Source organism: Notolepis coatsorum (genome assembly GCF_963971535.1).
Source record: "Notolepis coatsorum genome assembly, chromosome: 4".
Lineage (NCBI taxonomy): Eukaryota > Metazoa > Chordata > Actinopteri > Aulopiformes > Paralepididae > Notolepis > Notolepis coatsorum.
This window is the reverse complement of record NC_140168.1, coordinates 118,033,565-118,052,719: the sequence shown is the minus strand read 5'-3', so window position 1 is coordinate 118,052,719 and position 19,155 is coordinate 118,033,565. Positions and strand designations below refer to the sequence as shown.

Here is a 19,155-nt window from a genome sequence, read left to right as displayed (position 1 = left end):
GTATGAACAACCAGCCAAGCTGATAGCAATGCAGAGAGCTGGGCTCGAACCCAGCGTCTCCTGCATTGGTGGCGAGCGCCTTGCCCACTACACCACCTAGCCGCCCTTGTTGTTGTTTTTTCAAAGGAACATACTGTATGTACTCCTAAATTGAATACTTCACACGAGCACAGGACATAAATTTAGCAGTATGATCTGTGAAAATAAAATACCCACTGCTACTTTGAAGCAGTGTGTGTGTGCGTGTGCGTGTGCATGTGCGTGTGTGTGTGTGTGTACCTCGGCCTGTCCCAGAATGAGCTCGGCCCAGTTCTTCCACTGGGGACACTTGTCCCGCTCTGCGAACGTGGTCTCGTTGGACGTCCAGCAGCACTGCTCGTGGTTGAACCACATGGCGCTCAGACACACGCCCTCCTTCAAGTCATTCAACCAGTCAGCGGCGATGTCAATCAGGCCAGCCAGAGCACCTGATTGGAGCAAAAGAGGATGAGATGAGAAAAGGAAAGGGCAAGATGACATGGAGGGATGCAGCGGTACAGATACTGGTCCCAGGCTAAAACATGGTATTGGTATTGATCCCAGGCTAAAACATGGTATTGGTATTGATCCCAGGTTAAAACAGGGTATTGGGAGACTTTCCCCAATACTAAAATCCCAGACCAAGAGTTGTGTGTAAAATGTCACAAATTAGTGCAAAGCCAAAAAAAAACAAAGCATTTTCTGTATTTCTAACTAAATATGCAAGACTTCTTTTATTTATACTGTATCTCTCATTAATCTTTGTCGAGATGACCAAACGAATAGTGAGAAGTCTAGTCTAAAATGAATGGATCAGAACTCTGTGCACAGTAGTCAAATGTTCTCAAATCAATGAGTAATCGTGTTTAATAATCACAATTTCAATATCAAATCAACAGCAACAGCCAATCAGCAGCAACAGCCAATCAGAGAGATGTTGCTATGACATGCTTTGGGCATGATTCACAATATATTATATTATATTTTTTTCCCACCCGGGTGACACACAAACAAGAATAATTCACTTGATGTGCGTATCGGAGAACAGAATCCAGAATATATATGTGTGTGTGTGTGTTACCTGAGGCTAGGCCTGTGAGTGTCACCACCAGCCATCCTGACCAGGCATCATACAGGCTCTTGGTGAATTCCCATGCAGAGTCCTTCTTCTTACTGTTGATCTGAAACACACACACACACACACACACACACACACACACACACACACACACAGGTATTTGTACATTTTGAGTCTGAGAAGAACTGATTTTCAAAATAAACATTGGGATTCTTCTTTCTATAAGTTCTTGTGTTGTTGATGTAGACACATATTTGGAGCGGTAGAAAAAAAAACAGAATGAAAGAAAGAAAACAAAAAGCATTTTGAATGGCGATTGTGGCGCTGGAGCACGTTACCACGGCAGCGACGGGCGCATTCGGGTTGTGAAGGTTCGGGAGCGACTACTAGCTCTCCTCCAAACAAGCGTGTGAACTTGACAGGATTAAGCGCTCAAACAAAGAGTGACAACCGAACTCCACTGCTGTAGGGGTGTAAATATTTGACCCCACTGCAGTGTGTAACACAGAGAACAGCTGAACTCCACTGCAGTGTGGAACACAGAACAGGTTCATGAAACACATTCACGACAAGGAAGAATATAACCCTTAAGTACACATTGTGCCCCAGCTATTTACTTTGGCTGAGACACAAGTAGGATACGTGTATAAAACATGCAAGGAGAGCGCTCTGCTCTGCTGCTCTGCTATGCTGCCCTGCTACAGTATGCTGCTCTGCTCTGCTGTCATCATGTCCACATCTCAACGTCACTACTAGACCGCACCACTTCCTGTTGAGCAATCCGGTATGAAAAACGGTCCTTGTTGCTGCTCTAATGATATTCAAATTCTGAAAGATAGCATTTCTAGGAATTCTGTTGTGCGCCGATCCCAGAACGATGATAAAAGTATTGTGGTTTTATTTTTTTGGTGTGTGCATAGATCCGTTCCGACATTTGGATTGATGTTTTGGAAAAAGAAGAGGGACTTTGCATGATGTGAACAAAAAGGCAACAATCTAGGGGTGTAATGGTACACAAAAACCACGGTACAGTACGTACCTCGGTTTTGAAGTCACGGTTCGGTACGGGTTTTCGGTACAGTGGGGGAAAGTTTGGCTTTCCATGTTCCACTCAGGGGTGATGTAGTGTGCAGTAACTAATTGTACTTGTAGGGCTGTCAAAGAATATTCTATTAATAATCGACTTGTAAATAAATAAAAATTATAATAATAATTATATTAGATTGTGAAAAAAACAGCCCCGTGGTTAACCCGTTAGTGGTTAACATACCGTTGTATTCGTTCGGTACACTACACAGCCATTCGGTACGGTACGGTACACACTGAAACGGTTCGGTTCGGTACAGATACGCGTACCTTTACACCCCTACAACAATCCCAAAAATATCATGAAGTGGCTTTTGCATAGCAGCTACAACATGGGATTCATGTGTTGATAGGAAAGTGTTTAATTAGTTCATGTGTGTTTTTATTTTGCACATAATTTCACACATATCCCAAAGCTCTAAACTGTTTTGCACACATTCATTTAGTTTGATAGTTATTGAGAGTTAATGAGTTTGATTATCTCCTTCTGTGATGTCATCAGAGGACACTCTATTGTGTTAATTAAAGCTTCATGAAATTATGTAAATGAAGAAATTATTTAATTTACCAGAATTTGTCAACCTATGGAACCCGTTCTAGTGACTGTCTGGTCCTTAAGGTCCCTCTAGTTTTCTCGGAACAGGGTAAATCTGCATTTTGCTATGATGCCCCTAGCTCATGAGATGAACTCAAACAGTTCTTAAAGCTTGATATTCTCCCCTCTGTTGCAGAGTTTAAAACCTTGATCTCCAACCTTTGTCAATCAAGTTGTACATGTTTTAATTGATTGCATCCTTTTTTTATCCACTTTTTCTCCTCTTTCAATTTTTTCTCCCATCCCAATTTAGCCGTGCCAATTCTCCCCTCCCCTGTCTTGAACGTTGCTTGCATATGCCCCCCACTGGCCGGTTGTAGGGAGGATAGAAGCCTTGCATCACATGTCCCCTCCGATACATGTGGAGGCAGCCCGTCACATCTTTTCACCTGCCAGTGCGGACTCTCATTTGGCGAGGTGTAACGTGTGGGAGGCTCACACTACCCCCGCCATTTTCCCGTCTCTGCTGTGCAGGCGTCTCCCAACCGACCTGTAGGAGTCGCTGTCCACAACGTCCAGATTACCAACCATCGACTTCCACCCGCTAACTCTGCCAATTGAGTTAGTATGACGGCCGGCCCAAGCCGGAGGCAACGCCGACAGCCGGAGTCGAACCCGGTGTCTCTTGCGTTGGTGACGAGCGCAATGTCCGCTGCGCCACCCAGCCGCCAATTGATTGTATCCTTATAACTTATTGTTATGATTTGATATGCCTTTTTTGCTTAATTCTGCATGTACACTCGACGTGACTGTAAATGAGGGAAACCTCAGTTGCCTTTCGAGTTTAAATAAAGGTTTGAAATGGTGGAGTCAACAGGGTGGGAGTCGAGGCTCGTTCATGCGTCACACAATTTCAAGGTGAATGGGATTCATAAATTTGTATTTGTGTACAGTATATTATGTAGGATACATAAGAGTATTTGCGTTTATGTAGGATTCATAAAAGGTATTTGCGTATATGTAGGATTCATAGAGTATTTGCGTATATGTAGGATTCAGAGTATTTGCATATATGTAGGATTCATAAAGAGTATTTGCTTATTTGCTTGAAGACTCTAACAGGAGCACTCATTCAAGGGTACTACGACTATGCTTGCACCTCAAAGGCCCTAAAAACAAGGGACTAAACACGTTTCGCAATTATGCCACAACAATGTGGAACGCCCTACCCACAGCCGTAAAACAATTTGAATCCCTACCCTCCTTCAAAACCGCTCTCAAAGAGCACCTACGGGTGGCTGCAATTCAAAACTGGCCCTGGTAAATGTCCAAACCCCCCACCCACCCACCCAACCAACCCCCTTTATTTATTTATTTTATGATCTCTTTCTCTTAAACAGTACTGTATGTCATGTATGTCATAAATGTCTGGATGAAACAGTACTGTATGTCATGTATGTCATAAATGTCTTGATGAATTGAATGAAAAGTCTTTCTCTGGTCTGCATCCCCTTAACAATTGTTTGTATCGAGCCGTACTGTAATGTACCCAGGCAGGACCCTTGGATTACTGCTGGCACATAACAGGACAACTTGTTTAAACTGCGTATTTGCTCTCTGGGCTTTTATAGCAGGGAGGGTCAATAGTAGCCTGTGTTACCTTGAAGTGCAAAAGAAAAAAAGAAGAAACTCCTCTCACCCCTTTGTTGGGATTTGCAGAGTTTTGGAAATATCTGCCGTAACTGAAGCTGAGGTACAGTAGATCCCATCATAGTGATGGTCTGTGTTTAGGTACAGCTGGGATACTAGGTCCCAACCGTCCCAGCTAGGGTGTAACGATGCATCGATTAATCGAAATGCATCGATTCTAATGTGTTCGATTCGATGCATAGATTTGAATATGTTAGAATCGATTATAATCTAAATAAAAAATAAAAAATAAAACGTTTTTATATATATATATATATATATTTTTTTTTTTACCTAGTACATTCACATTCGTGTATAAAAATGTTGGGGGGAATTAACTGATAAAAAATGTATAGAAAATGTATCGAATCGTGGTCAAATGAAGAGATTTCATGATGCATTGAATCGTTGCCTGAAGAATCGTAATCGAATCGAATCGTTGTGAGGTGGAATGGTTACACCCCTAGTCCCAGCTATACTTTTATTCATCCTGAACAGAAGAGGAACCGTCCGCAATCTGAAAAATGTGGACGTATATGAATTAACATTCCTGGGACATCAGGGCACAACACCTGCTCTGCGTGGTCAGCGCCCTCACCTTGCGGTGCCTCTCGCGGTCCTTGCACTTCTCGCGCACCCAGTCGATGGTGTGGAAGTCGTCATAGGTTCCCACACCAGGGATGGGCTCCTCTAGGAAGTCCAGCAGGTGGGTGGTGCTGCTGGCCACCCCGCCCCCGTTAGACATGACGTAGTTAGATGCTGAGGACAGAGGGGGGAAAGAGAGAGAGGGGAAGAGAGAGAGAAGGAGAGGGAGCATTCATTTGCTGATCAAGTTCCATGTCTTTTTCAATTACCATTAATTTAAGCACAATTTCCACAAGTGATGTAACTGAGGGGTACAATTCCCTGACTGTGTTAATCAAGTATGGTATCATTAAACCACTACCGTCTTATGTACATTATACTGGCCATACCGTACACAAGTATATGATGATGAACACTTCCCCACAATGAATCGGTTCTACACAAAGTTGTCTTTAAGTATTTATTAGCAGCAAGAATACATAATATACCTTAATTGAATGCACTTGTAAGGCAAAGGAATGTGCGTAGACAAATCAATAATGAATGTCCATTCTCATATTACGCATGAGATAATAATACAACTTGAATATTAGGAATTATATCTAGGGGATACTGGTAGGGGGTTCCACCGGTTGTAAGCCAGCAGGGGGAGGCAATGCTCTAATGCAAAGTCTGGGTCAGCGGGGACTCAATAGGCTCCCGGAGGCGGTATATTACTCCCTGCTCAGCAGACGAAAGGCAGCGACTGTAATCCCAGTATGCGTGCAGCACAGGTGGAAGCCGGTCAGCCTCTCCAATAGAGACGGGCTCGAATGATGCTCCTCACGGGCAGGTCCCACAGCAGTGGGTGTAGACGATTCTTCTCCGCTCTAACGGCCTGGTCCAAAGCAATAATAATAATCCAGTCGGAAAGGGGGTCTGCATTCACCGGTGTAGATCCTCCGGTGCGCGGTGGTTCACATTAACTAAGTTGAACTGGACGTTACTCAACCAAGCTCTGATACTCCACTATCCTATTCGCACGCGGCTATAAGTGCTCTATTTAGACACACAATTGCTCACTTCACTTGGTCTTTGACTCGTGATGAAGGCTTACTAGTAAGGAGCGAACGATACGTTGAACAAACGTATTAGGATAAAACAACTCTATTTTGGGGCAATACGGGCCCACTTCACCGCACGTTGCATAGTGGGTGAGGCTTCACTTGGGTAACTCGAACTCGAACTGAACGGACTGCGGACTGAACTACTTCTGTATTCACCTGCGCCATATTTATATGTACAGGAAATAAACTAGTACCAGCCTTATTCCTGTCTCGTAGTCCTGGGCAGAACCGGGCATGTTGAGACAAGCCTTGACGGTAGCTTTGAACTCGACTCTGGGGGTAAGACACTGGCGCTGGTGGCACGCCACCCAATAAGAGAACGAAATATTATGGTCTGTAGTAGGTTAAAGGGATATTCCGTGTATATGTACAAAGAATACACAAGGGATATCAAACGATATACAAATATTATGCAATATATATCAATCAATAAATACATATATTCGGTTTAATCTGACCCTTTGTAACAAGTGATATGTGTCAGTGTTTCTGTTGTGGTAGTTTACAGTATGTAATCCAGACAATAGTTATTCTCTCAGTGTCTAGTTCCACCCACGCCCTACGATGAAGTTGAAGACTTGAATGGTTTGTGCCAGATGGGGGGGGGGGGTTATGAATACATTTCTGTGATATGGATGTGGATAATTTTCCACAACTTCCATACACACACAGAGGTCAGTGATCGACAGCTACCACAACCGATATGGTACGATGGCCTATATTACGACCAGTGAAACGAGGGCGGTGGATTTCAAGGACTTTTCCAAGCACTATTTTTCATTTTAAAAAGGCATTAAAAAAGATACAATTCACTTTTAAATGCGTTTATTTTTTTTAAGTTGGATCCAATATTTATGGCTTAAAATCAATTTCTTACACTTTAAATAAAAAAAGATTTCTTGATTTCAGATTTTTTTTATCATGGATGAACAACACTTTCAATGTGAATGGTTGATCTGAATTTCAAGGACTTTTTAAGCACCTTGTTAAAATTGGCTGTTTTCAAGGAATTCCAGGCCTTGACTTTTTTTGGTCAAAAATCAAGCATGTGTCGAAGTGTTGTTGAGCAAGACACTTAACCCCTAACTGCTCCCGATGAGCAGGTCAGCACCTTGCATGGTCGCCTCCGCCGTGTGAATGTGTGAGTGAATGTGAGGAACGAAATTGTAAAGCGCTTTGGAGAAAAGCTGTTATATAAATGCACCATTTACACACTAGTGCTGGTGAGAAATAACAAGATTGCCAGACTTAGAACGAAGTGCACTGAGAAAACCCCAAAAGCCCCAAGAAACATGACGTAGCTTAACACATTGGGTGCCAGCAACGAGAAATCTCGTTGTTGGCCGCCATGCGTTGAGTGCCAATGACGAGAAATCTCGTTATTTAAATAGTTATTTATTTTATTAGCGATATATTCATTTTTCATCCATCCAGCCTCACGTTATCATTGGGACTGGCTCTGAGCTCAAAAAGGGAAAATACCGCCCCCTATCGTCTCCCGGATGGTATTGCACCCATTGGAATGGAGTCAATGAAAATGTATGAGAAAAAAAAACTCCGGGCTCCACATTTGACTTCTGAGCCATGTAACCTGAGACTATTGCATTCACTGAGGGAACTGGGAGCAGCGTCGATTATGTGTTTCGAGGTATAACGTCGGATCAATAAACACGATCGATATTTGGAATGGCGATCAGGAATTGGAATAATCTTTTTACAGAACATCTGATCTGAGGTAAGGAATCTATTTTACCAGTTTTGGGGTAATCAGATGTTTTTTCACAGATTTCACAACGTGTGTGTGTATGTGTGTGCGTGTTAGGGCTGGCCTTCGAAGCTTTTTTTTGGCAATCGAAGCTTCGGGGCCGAGCTTCGATTTTAATTCAAAGCTTCGAGAGAGAAAACATTTTTATAAAATAAAAAGTATTAATTATAAAAAAAAATGTAAAAAAACATTTAATCTTATGTTGTGGGACTTGTACAGCACTTTGGTAAACGTTGTTGTTTTTAAATGTGCTCTATAAATAAAGTGGATTGGATTAATTAATTAAGTAGCCCCTTTCGTGACTGTGACGCAGCCAACAAGGTTTCACTCGGCTGCGCTGCCTGGGTGCAGTGGGGCTGCTCTCACAGCCAACGACATGACATTACATAATTATGTTGCAACCTTCGTCTATCAAGCAAACAATTATATTATATTTAATTTATAATTTATAATTATATCAGACAATGCACGTACAAAAGCAGATGATTACAATTAAATTAGCCAACTTGGTAACACATTAGTCATAGCAGCATAGGCATAGCCTTATTAATGTTTTGTGTGGCGTCGCCGTCGTGTACAACGATACTTACGTTTTTTAGGTGATTTGACAAAGTTGTTGTAGAGTTGTGATATGCCATTTTCTTCTGGCATATCTGGCACTCTGCTTTTTGGGCATTGTCTTTGCATAGTTTAAAGTGTAACCACACGTCTGATGACTTCTTCGTCGACATGTCTGCTGCACATGTCCTTGTTTTCAACACAGATAATCTCCACGTGCTTGTTGTAGAGAGGTGGAGTCGAGGCGCCGCTTACTTTCGTTTCATTGGAATGGAGGCGGGAAGGCGCCGCTTATTTTCGTTTCATTGGAATGGAGGCGCAAGATTTTGGAGGCAAAAGAAACGTTTATTATTATTATTTTTTAAACTTTGATTTTTTTTTTTATGTTCGAAGCTCGTGCCATCGAACGAAGCTTGGAAGTATTTAAGACAGCCCTAGTATGACGTTAGCGCTGACCAGGTCATGGATAAGTACACATATACTATCGATAATTAGGGATGTCCGATATTATCGGCCTACCGATATTATCGGCCGATATTGGCATTAAAATGTGATATCGGAAAATATCTGTATCGGTTTTCAATTTCTATTTACATTTCTATAACCTTTATTTACCCAGGCAAGCAAGTAAGAACAAATTCTGATTTTATTTATTGTCAAAAGTATGCATAATGTTGTTAATTCCACAACAAGAGATATGTAATGTTAATTACCTGAAATTATTCAGTTTTTTGGGGGGGGAACCCTGCATATATCGGTATCGGTTGATATCGGTTGATATCGGTATCGGAAATTAAGAGTTGGACAATATGGGTATATCGGTATCGGTAAAAAAGCCAATATCGAGTATCCCTATCGATAATCTAGCGTTTATTTGAAAACGATTCATAAATAGGCCAAAAAATTACAACGCGTTTTGTGTATTCCCCTAAAGAAGAGCTATTTTCACGAATTTTTCTGGAATCACTAGAAATCTTCAAAACTATACTCGTATTCAAAACAATCCGTTTCGTACATGTTGATTGCAAGCAAGTCATTGATAAGCGACAGGCGTATTATAGACACATAGCCATAATTTAAGATATAGTTTATGCGTTCGCAAATGTGCTTGCCCTCTCATTGATTAGAGTGGTGGCATCCAAGCGATAAATTATGCACCCCCTGCTGGCAACCAATGTGTTAAGAGAGAGCTGCTGTGGAGCAGTGTGCGACTCTCCAAATCCACAAACTAAATTAAATTACTGGGCCAAAGCGTAGGCCTGTTCATAGTATGAAACATTTATGTACACAATGTTCTAAAATGAATAATCAAACTCTCACTTGAAATGTTTTCTCCCTAAAGTTGCCTATCGCAAAAAGGTCACAGCTGTTGCACATTTGCGCTTGTCGGTAGATCAGCCAGTTCCTACATTTGAGCTTCCCTGGCATCACCATTCTCTCCGATAGTCACAGAAATCTGCTATCAAGATCCAAAATGGAGGACCAGTACAGATCAATCTAACAAATTGACTCTGCATGCCGTATACTACCCAATAACTCCTTAAAGGGTCACTTTGCACATCGGTGAGTTACATGTCAGATTATCATGTCCTCCTCACAACAGAACATGTTAGTTACATGTAGGGCTGTCTTAAATACTTCGAAGCTTCGTTCTGAAATTATGAAATATAATATGAAATAGAACACTTAGATAAGGTGCTACTGAGATGTTTTGGTGAGTTCTTTGTTTTTTTGTGGAAGTAGCCCTTCTTAAAAATGCATGAACATTCACTGATAATTGGTCTGTAGTGGACCAGTGGTCACCAACCTTTTTAAGCCCAAGATCACTTTTTTTTTTGTTTTTGGTGAAGGCAAGATCTACCTATTGAAGCGTTGAGAGAAAAAGACAGCCAAGATTGTACTTTAAACTAAATGACTTATTTGCCTGTATTCTAATTACATGCAATGCTTTGGTCCAACATTAAAACGTCAAAGTAGAACTATTATGTACTTTCTCAGTCAGTGCTAAGTGCAGTCATCTTATGCAGCATCACTTTTCACATCAAAACAAAAGTAGAACTGTAATGTGGACTCTCATATTATTAACATTGACAAACATATTTACAATTAGCATTTTATAAAGTAGAACTGTAATGTGACTTTCTTAGTCAGTGCTAAGTGCAGCATCACTTTTCACATCAAAACAAAAGTAGAACTGTAATGTTTACTTTCTCAGTCAGTGCTAAGTGCAGTCAGTGCTAAGTGCAGTCAGTGCTAAGTGCAGCATCATTTTCACATCAAAACAAAAGTAGAACTGTGTACTTTCTCAGTCAGTGCTAAGTGCAGTCAGTGCTAAGTGCAGTCAGTGCTAAGTGCAGCATCACTTTTCACATCAAAACAAAAGTAGAACTGTAATGTGGACTCTCAGGGTAAGATCTAAAAAAAAAAAAAAAAAAAAATCTACAGGGACAGTCTCAAAGATCGACCAGTCAATCAAGATCGACGGGTTGGTGACCACTGTTGTAGACTGACATAATTCTGTGCATAGTTTAGTCTACACAAGCCATATTTCAAATAATCTAAATCTTACTTCATTCATCTTAAACATTCTTGATTTGGGGGATTGGTAGTTCCCATGAAATCTGAAGTTGTTCAAACGACAACAGCGATCCACCTTGAATTAAATCACACAGCCTAGTGAAACCTTGTTGGCTGCGTCACAGTCACGAAAGGGGCTACTTAATTAATTAATCCAATCCACTTTATTTATAGAGCACATTTAAAAACAACAAAGTTTACCAAAGTGCTGTACAAGTCCCACAACATAAGATAATTTTTTTTTAAGCTTCGAATTAAAATCAAAGCTCGAACCCGAAGCTTCGATTGCCAAAAAAACCTTCGAAGGTCAGCCCTAGTTACATGAGATGTGGATACCCGAGGTATTTAAGAAGTCCTTTATGGGGCCTGTTCTCCTCGTTCATCCTGGTGGATGGTAGCCTTGTGTGATAGAAGTAATGATCAACTTGTCTTGTACCATCTTCATTAACAAGAATTGTCCACTTGGCTACTTTCTGACCACTGCCCAAAAACAACTATAGCTAAGCTGCCTGGGCTGATAAACTGTAGTGGTGCTTACTGGCTAAAACTTTAAATAACCAGTAGCCTATTGCTACTGCTTGCTTTATTCCACTTGCTAATATTCCACTGTGTGAAGTGAACTGTGAAGGGACTTCTGCTCTGTTCAGGCTGACTGCACTGGTTGAAACGCCAGGAGACACAGCAGCATTGCAGAAGCTGAGGTGGCCTTGCCTAGCATCCTCCCTCTGTTATCTGTAGATGATCAGACTATAAACAGGCAGCCATTCTCCTGGGTCTTCTCGGTCTGTAGCTAGCTGTATCAGACGGTGTCTCTTCCACGTCTCTCCAGCATATTAACAATTCTAAATACACATAGATTGCGGTAAAACAACAACTGTCATTTAATCGAATTGATTCCAGTGAACCGGCTGAATGCATCCAAAATAAGTTATTCTTTAAATGGGCTTGAGTGGAGCGTTATGACTTGTCAGGGTTTAGTCTATTCATTGTGTGTATCAAGACTATTCCGGTGTGATGGGGATTAGGACATTTTATCAGTTTTCAATGGCTCCCGCATACACTTATGTAATCCAGCACGAAGCCTGGGTTAGTAGGGGCTGGGTTAGTACCAGAGGTGCTGTGTTAGTACCAGAGGTGCTGTGTTAGTACAAGAGGTACTGTTATTACAAGAGGTACTGTGTTAGTACAAGAGGTACTGTTATTACAAGAGGTACTGTGTTAGTACAAGATGTACTGTGTTAGTACAAGATGTACTGTGTTAATACAAGAGGTACTGTGTTAGTACAAGATGTACTGTGTTAATACAAGAGGTACTGTTAGTACAAGAGGTACTGTGTTACAAGAGATTAGGGGTGGACGGTATGGTCTAAAATTTATATCACGGTATAATTTGAAGCATAGACGGTAACGGTATATATCACGGTATCAGTGTTTCCGTTAGAATAATTTTTTTTGCCTGATAGGCAGGCTATATAAAGAATGACATCCTCAAGGCATGTAGATTTATAATATTTTAACTTAAAACTAGGCTACTTTTGCGTATAAAGTCATTATATTCCAAATAAAATAAGTCCCGAGTCGAGACTCCGTGCTGCTCCCATTGCAAACAGCGGGGCTGGATGCTGGATTTTGCTAGAAACATATGTAGCTGCACTGTGCAATACTCCAATTCAGCCATTGGCAATTCAGCCGTTGGGTGGGGGGGCGCTGTTGAGCGGGCCTGTGACCAGACTTGAAAGCGCCCCTGGCTCTGCGGCTCTGCAGCTGCATGCTATTCGCAAATCCACTGCTGCAGCCGTCCTCCCGCTGCAGCCGTCATTATCATAACACTACACACATATCATAATGTTTACAGCAAACTGTAGTTGATCACCAGGTATGTTTTATTAACGTAGAATAATTCATATAAGAAAAACTATAGGGAAATCTCTTACCTTTCTCCACTGGTTAAAAATGCCAGGAACTGAAATTGAAACTTGCTGTGCGCCGCGGTGATATGTGTTTATTATGAAATGACAATTGCGTGTTGACACGCCCACTGCGCGAAGCCTCCTAAATAACTTTTTCCAGTTTGCACATATCTATTATCTATGACTAATTCTATCTATTTTTAGGGGCAAATGCGATTGAAATAGTCGCGCTGTGGTTACATGACGTCATTGCTATTTTAGAGCTGCTCTACCGGTTACACGGTATAGTCAAAATCGATACCGTAGAGCAGGGGTCAGCAACCTTTTTGACATGGAGTGCCTGTTTGAAATATAGTTGTAACTAGTGTGCCTCAACAATATTCCATGCATCGTAATTTATTTTTCTCATAATCAGGTCTTTTTAATGATAATTTTTACATTATTACATCATTATTGTTATTGTTATTATTAACAATATTATTATGATGGTTGTATCAACCCTAAATCTGAGTTGGGGGGGGGGGGGGATGCAATGCAGACAAACAGCTGCATACAGTGCGACCATTTCACTCACATTTGCCCATTCATTTTTGGACACATCACACACCATTGGTGTGTGTACTGTACGTGTGCTGTCATAGCTCCACCTACAGGCCTAATGGAGAACACCAGGATGTGAATGGAGGGTGAATGTGAGGTATATCGTGTAAATAAGTTTTGATTGATCGCAAGACTACACTGTAAAAAAATATATAATAATAAGTTACCAGAACTTAAAAATATTGAGTTCAGTTACTGTGCATTAAGGTTTTCAGTTTTCAATCCATAATAAGTTAACAGAAAAATAAGTACACAACCACATTATTTCAACCTAATAAAACTATGTTTATTGTCATTGTTTTAAGAACACAAGTTGACTTGGTAATACTCACATTTTGAGTAAAAAAATGGCTTTTAACATGTGCAATGTTCAATGAAATAGAAAAATAAATAATACAATTTGTTGATTAATCCCACTGGTCACAATGGTGACCGTAATAATGTTTTTGTTATAAGGCTCTGCAAATGTTACTGAATGATGTAGCAATGTATTTCCAGCTAAATTGAAATAATAAACAAATAAAGGGTCTCAATTAAATATGTGGTAGTAAAAAGAACCTGTGGGAGGACTTCAACAAGATAAATGCGACAACAGTGCAAAATAGTTCACTATAATATTTCAAAGCAAAAAAAAAAAAAAAAAAAATTATAATTTTCATTTTTTTTTATTTTTATTTTTTTTTATTATGCTGCCCCCTGTGCCTATGCAAATGCCCCCGCGTGCCTAGGGTTGCCTGCCCCTGGTTTATACCGTCCAAAGAGGTACTGTGTTAGTACTAGAGGTACTGTTAGTACAAGAGGTACTGTGTTAGTACAAGAGGTACTGTTAGTACAAGAGGTACTGTGTTAGTACTAGAGGTACTGTGTTAGTACTAGAGATACTGTGTTAGTACTAGAGGTACTGTGTTAGTACTAGAGGTACTGTGTTAGTACTAGAGGTACTGTTAGTACTAGAGGTACTGTGTTAGTACTAGAGATACTGTGTTAGTACTAGAGGTACTGTTAGTACAAGAGGTACTGTGTTAGTACTAGAGGTACTGTTAGTACAAGAGGTACTGTGTTAGTACTAGAGGTACTGTGTTAGTACTAGAGGTACTGTGTTAGTACTAGAGGTACTGTTAGTACTAGAGGTACTGTGTTAGTACTAGAGGTACTGTTAGTACAAGAGGTACTGTGTTAGTACAAGAGGTACTGTGTTAGTACTAGAGGTACTGTTAGTACTAGAGGTACTGTGTTAGTACTAGAGATACTGTGTTAGTACTAGAGGTACTGTTAGTACAAGAGGTACTGTGTTAGTACTAGAGGTACTGTTAGTACAAGAGGTACCGTGTTAGTACTAGAGGTACTGTGTTAGTACAAGAGGTACTGTGTTAGTACTAGAGGTACTGTGTTAGTACTAGAGGTACTGTGTTAGTACTAGAGGTACTGTTAGTACAAGAGGTACTGTGTTAGTACAAGAGGTACTGTGTTAGTACTAGAGGTACTGTTAGTACTAGAGGTACTGTTAGTACAAGAGGTACTGTGTTAGTACAAGAGGTACTGTGTTAGTACTAGAGGTACTGTGTTAGTACAAGAGGTACTGTGTTAGTACAAGAGGTACTGTGTTAGTACTAGAGGTACTGTGTTAGTACTAGAGGTACTGTTAGTACTAGAGGTACTGTTAGTACAAGAGGTACTGTGTTAGTACAAGAGGTACTGTGTTAGTACAAGAGGTACTGTGTTAGTACAAGAGGTACTGTGTTAGTACTAGAGGTACTGTGTTAGTACAAGAGGTACTGTGTTAGTACTAGAGGTACTGTGTTAGTACTAGAGGTACTGTTAGTACAAGAGGTACTGTGTTAGTACTAGAGGTACTGTTAGTACAAGAGGTACTGTGTTAGTACTAGAGGTACTGTTAGTACTAGAGGTACTGTTAGTACAAGAGGTACTGTGTTAGTACAAGAGGTACTGTGTTAGTACAAGAGGTACTGTGTTAGTACTAGAGGTACTGTGTTAGTACTAGAGGTACTGTGTTAGTACTAGAGGTACTGTGTTAGTACTAGAGGTACTGTGTTAGTACAAGAGGTACTGTGTTAGTACTAGAGGTACTGTTAGTACTAGAGATACTGTGTTAGTACTAGAGGTACTGTTAGTACTAGAGGTACTGTGTTAGTACTCGAGGTACTGTGTTAGTACTAGAGGTACTGTTAGTACAAGAGGTACTGTGTTAGTACTAGAGGTACTGTTAGTACAAGAGGTACTGTGTTAGTACTAGAGGTACTGTGTTAGTACTAGAGGTACTGTGTTAGTACTAGAGGTACTGTTAGTACAAGAGGTACTGTGTTAGTACAAGAGGTACTGTGTTAGTACAAGAGGTACTGTGTTAGTACTAGAGGTACTGTGTTAGTACAAGAGGTACTGTGTTAGTACAAGAGGTACTGTGTTAGTACTAGAGGTACTGTGTTAGTACAAGAGGTACTGTGTTAGTACTAGAGGTACTGTGTTAGTACTAGAGATACTGTGTTAGTACTAGAGGTACTGTGTTAGTACAAGAGGTACTGTGTTAGTACTAGAGGTACTGTGTTAGTACAAGAGGTACTGTGTTAGTACTAGAGGTACTGTGTTAGTACAAGAGGTACTGTGTTAGTACTAGAGGTACTGTGTTAGTACAAGAGGTACTGTGTTAGTACTAGAGGTACTGTGTTAGTACAAGAGGTACTGTGTTAGTACTAGAGGTACTGTGTTAGTACAAGAGGTACTGTGTTAGTACAAGAGGTACTGTGTTAGTACTAGAGGTACTGTGTTAGTACTAGAGGTACTGTGTTAGTACAAGAGGTACTGTGTTAGTACTAGAGGTACTGTTAGTACAAGAGGTACTGTGTTAGTACTAGAGGTACTGTGTTAGTACTAGAGGTACTGTGTTAGTACTAGAGGTACTGTGTTAGTACTAGAGGTACTGTGTTAGTACAAGAGGTACTGTGTTAGTACTAGAGGTACTGTTAGTACTAGAGGTACTGTGTTAGTACAAGATGTACTGTGTTAGTACTAGAGGTACTGTGTTAGTACAAGAGGTACTGTGTTAGTACTAGAGGTACTGTGTTAGTACTAGAGGTACTGTGTTAGTACAAGAGGTACTGTGTTAGTACAAGAGGTACTGTGTTAGTACTAGAGGTACTGTTAGTACAAGAGGTACTGTGTTAGTACTAGAGGTACTGTTAGTACTAGAGGTACTGTTAGTACAAGAGGTACTGTGTTAGTACAAGAGGTACTGTGTTAGTACTAGAGGTACTGTGTTAGTACTAGAGGTACTGTGTTAGTACTAGAGGTACTGTGTTAGTACTAGAGGTACTGTGTTAGTACAAGAGGTACTGTGTTAGTACTAGAGGTACTGTTAGTACTAGAGATACTGTGTTAGTACTAGAGGTACTGTTAGTACTAGAGGTACTGTGTTAGTACTAGAGGTACTGTGTTAGTACTAGAGGTACTGTTAGTACAAGAGGTACTGTGTTAGTACTAGAGGTACTGTTAGTACAAGAGGTACTGTGTTAGTACTAGAGGTACTGTGTTAGTACTAGAGGTACTGTTAGTACAAGAGGTACTGTGTTAGTACAAGAGGTACTGTGTTAGTACAAGAGGTACTGTGTTAGTACTAGAGGTACTGTGTTAGTACAAGAGGTACTGTGTTAGTACAAGAGGTACTGTGTTAGTACTAGAGGTACTGTGTTAGTACAAGAGGTACTGTGTTAGTACTAGAGGTACTGTGTTAGTACTAGAGATACTGTGTTAGTACTAGAGGTACTGTGTTAGTACAAGAGGTACTGTGTTAGTACTAGAGGTACTGTGTTAGTACAAGAGGTACTGTGTTAGTACTAGAGGTACTGTGTTAGTACAAGAGGTACTGTGTTAGTACTAGAGGTACTGTGTTAGTACAAGAGGTACTGTGTTAGTACTAGAGGTACTGTGTTAGTACAAGAGGTACTGTGTTAGTACTAGAGGTACTGTGTTAGTACAAGAGGTACTGTGTTAGTACAAGAGGTACTGTGTTAGTACTAGAGGTACTGTGTTAGTACTAGAGGTACTGTGTTAGTACAAGAGGTACTGTGTTAGTACTAGAGGTACTGTTAGTACAAGAGGTACTGTGTTAGTACTAGAGGTACTGTGTTAGTACTAGAGGTACTGTGTTAGTACTAGAGGTACTGTGTTAGTACTAGAGGTACTGTGTTAGTACAAGAGGTACTGTGTTAGTACTAGAGGTACTGTTAGTACTAGAGGTACTGTGTTAGTACAAGATGTACTGTGTTAGTACTAGAGGTACTGTGTTAGGTACTTGTGGAGGGGACTGAAGACAATAACTGACTACAAAGTCAGCGCCCCCGCAATGGGGAGCGACGACGCCTCTCTAGCGGACAAACTCAACTCCTTCTACGCTCGGTTCGGTGTAGACAGTGTCGCCACTAGCCCTCTGGCTAGTGACGTCACTGGCGCACCGGCTGTTGTGGAGGGGGGGGGGCAACCGCGGGGGGGCGGGGGCGCTCTCTCGTTGTCGGAACACAGTGTGAGAAGAGCATTTATGCAGGTGAACACCAGGAAGGCTGCAGGCCCAGATGGTATAACAGGACGCATACTTAAGTCCTGTGCAAACCAGCTTGCCCCGGTGTTCACCGCCATATTTAATCAATCCCTGGCGGAGTCAGTAGTCCCTGCCTGCTTCAAGATGTCTACCATCATCCCTGTACCGAAGAAACCCTCCCCAACATGTCCAAATGATTACAGACCGGTGGCACTCACCTCTGTGGTCATGAAATGTTTCGAGAGGCTGGTCAAGGACCACATTTGTGCCTCTCTCCCCAGTGATATGGACCCTATGCAATTTGCATACAGGACAAACAGGTCCACTGATGACGCGGTCTCCCAGGTACTGCACAGCACTCTCTCCCACCTTGACCGTCAGAAGGGGGGCTATGTGAGACTGTTGTTCATTGACTACAGCTCAGCGTTCAACACCATAGTCCCCACCAGACTGGTGGACAAGCTGATCGAGCTAGGCCTGAGCTCCGCCCTGAGCGCCTGGGTACTGGACTTTCTGAGTGAAAGACCCCAGGCGGTCAGGGTGGGGGGTCAGACCTCCAACACCATCACCCTGAGCATCGGGTCCCCCCAGGGCTGTGTTCTAAGCCCCCTGCTGTACTCACTCTACACACACGACTGTGTGGCCAAGTTCAGCTCCAACTCCATTGTGAAGTTCGCCGACGACACGGTGGTGGTGGGGCTGATCTCGGACAACGACGAGAAGGCCTACCGGGAGGAGGTTGAGGTACTGGAACGTTGGTGCCAGGACAACAGCCTGCTCCTGAACATTGGTAAAACCAAGGAGCTGATCGTGGATTATAGGAGAGGACAGCGGGAGACACACACACCACTGAGGATTAACGGGGCTACCGTGGACAGGGTGAGCAGCTTCAAGTACCTGGGGGTCCACATCTCAGAGGACCTGACATGGTCAACACACATAGGCACAGTAGTAAAGAAAGCGAAGCAGCGCCTCTACCACCTGAGACAGTTAAGGAAGTTCAGAGTATCGGGGAAGATACTTCAGTCCTTCTACTCAGGAGCTGTAGAGAGCATCTTGACCGGAAACATCACTGCCTGGTATGGGAACAGCACGGCAC

The 19,155-nt window shown here is 41.6% G+C and overlaps 1 protein-coding gene across 1 annotated transcript in view; it reads right to left on the bottom strand.

The window, feature by feature from the left end:
* The window catches only part of clcn3 (chloride channel 3), a 170,014-nt gene that overhangs the window by 68,705 nt on the left and 82,154 nt on the right, over positions 1-19,155 (bottom strand). The window contains 3 exon segments of the mRNA XM_084312301.1: positions 280-467; positions 1,100-1,199; positions 5,005-5,165. Coding sequence (XP_084168427.1) covers positions 280-467; positions 1,100-1,199; positions 5,005-5,165 — 449 coding nt within the window.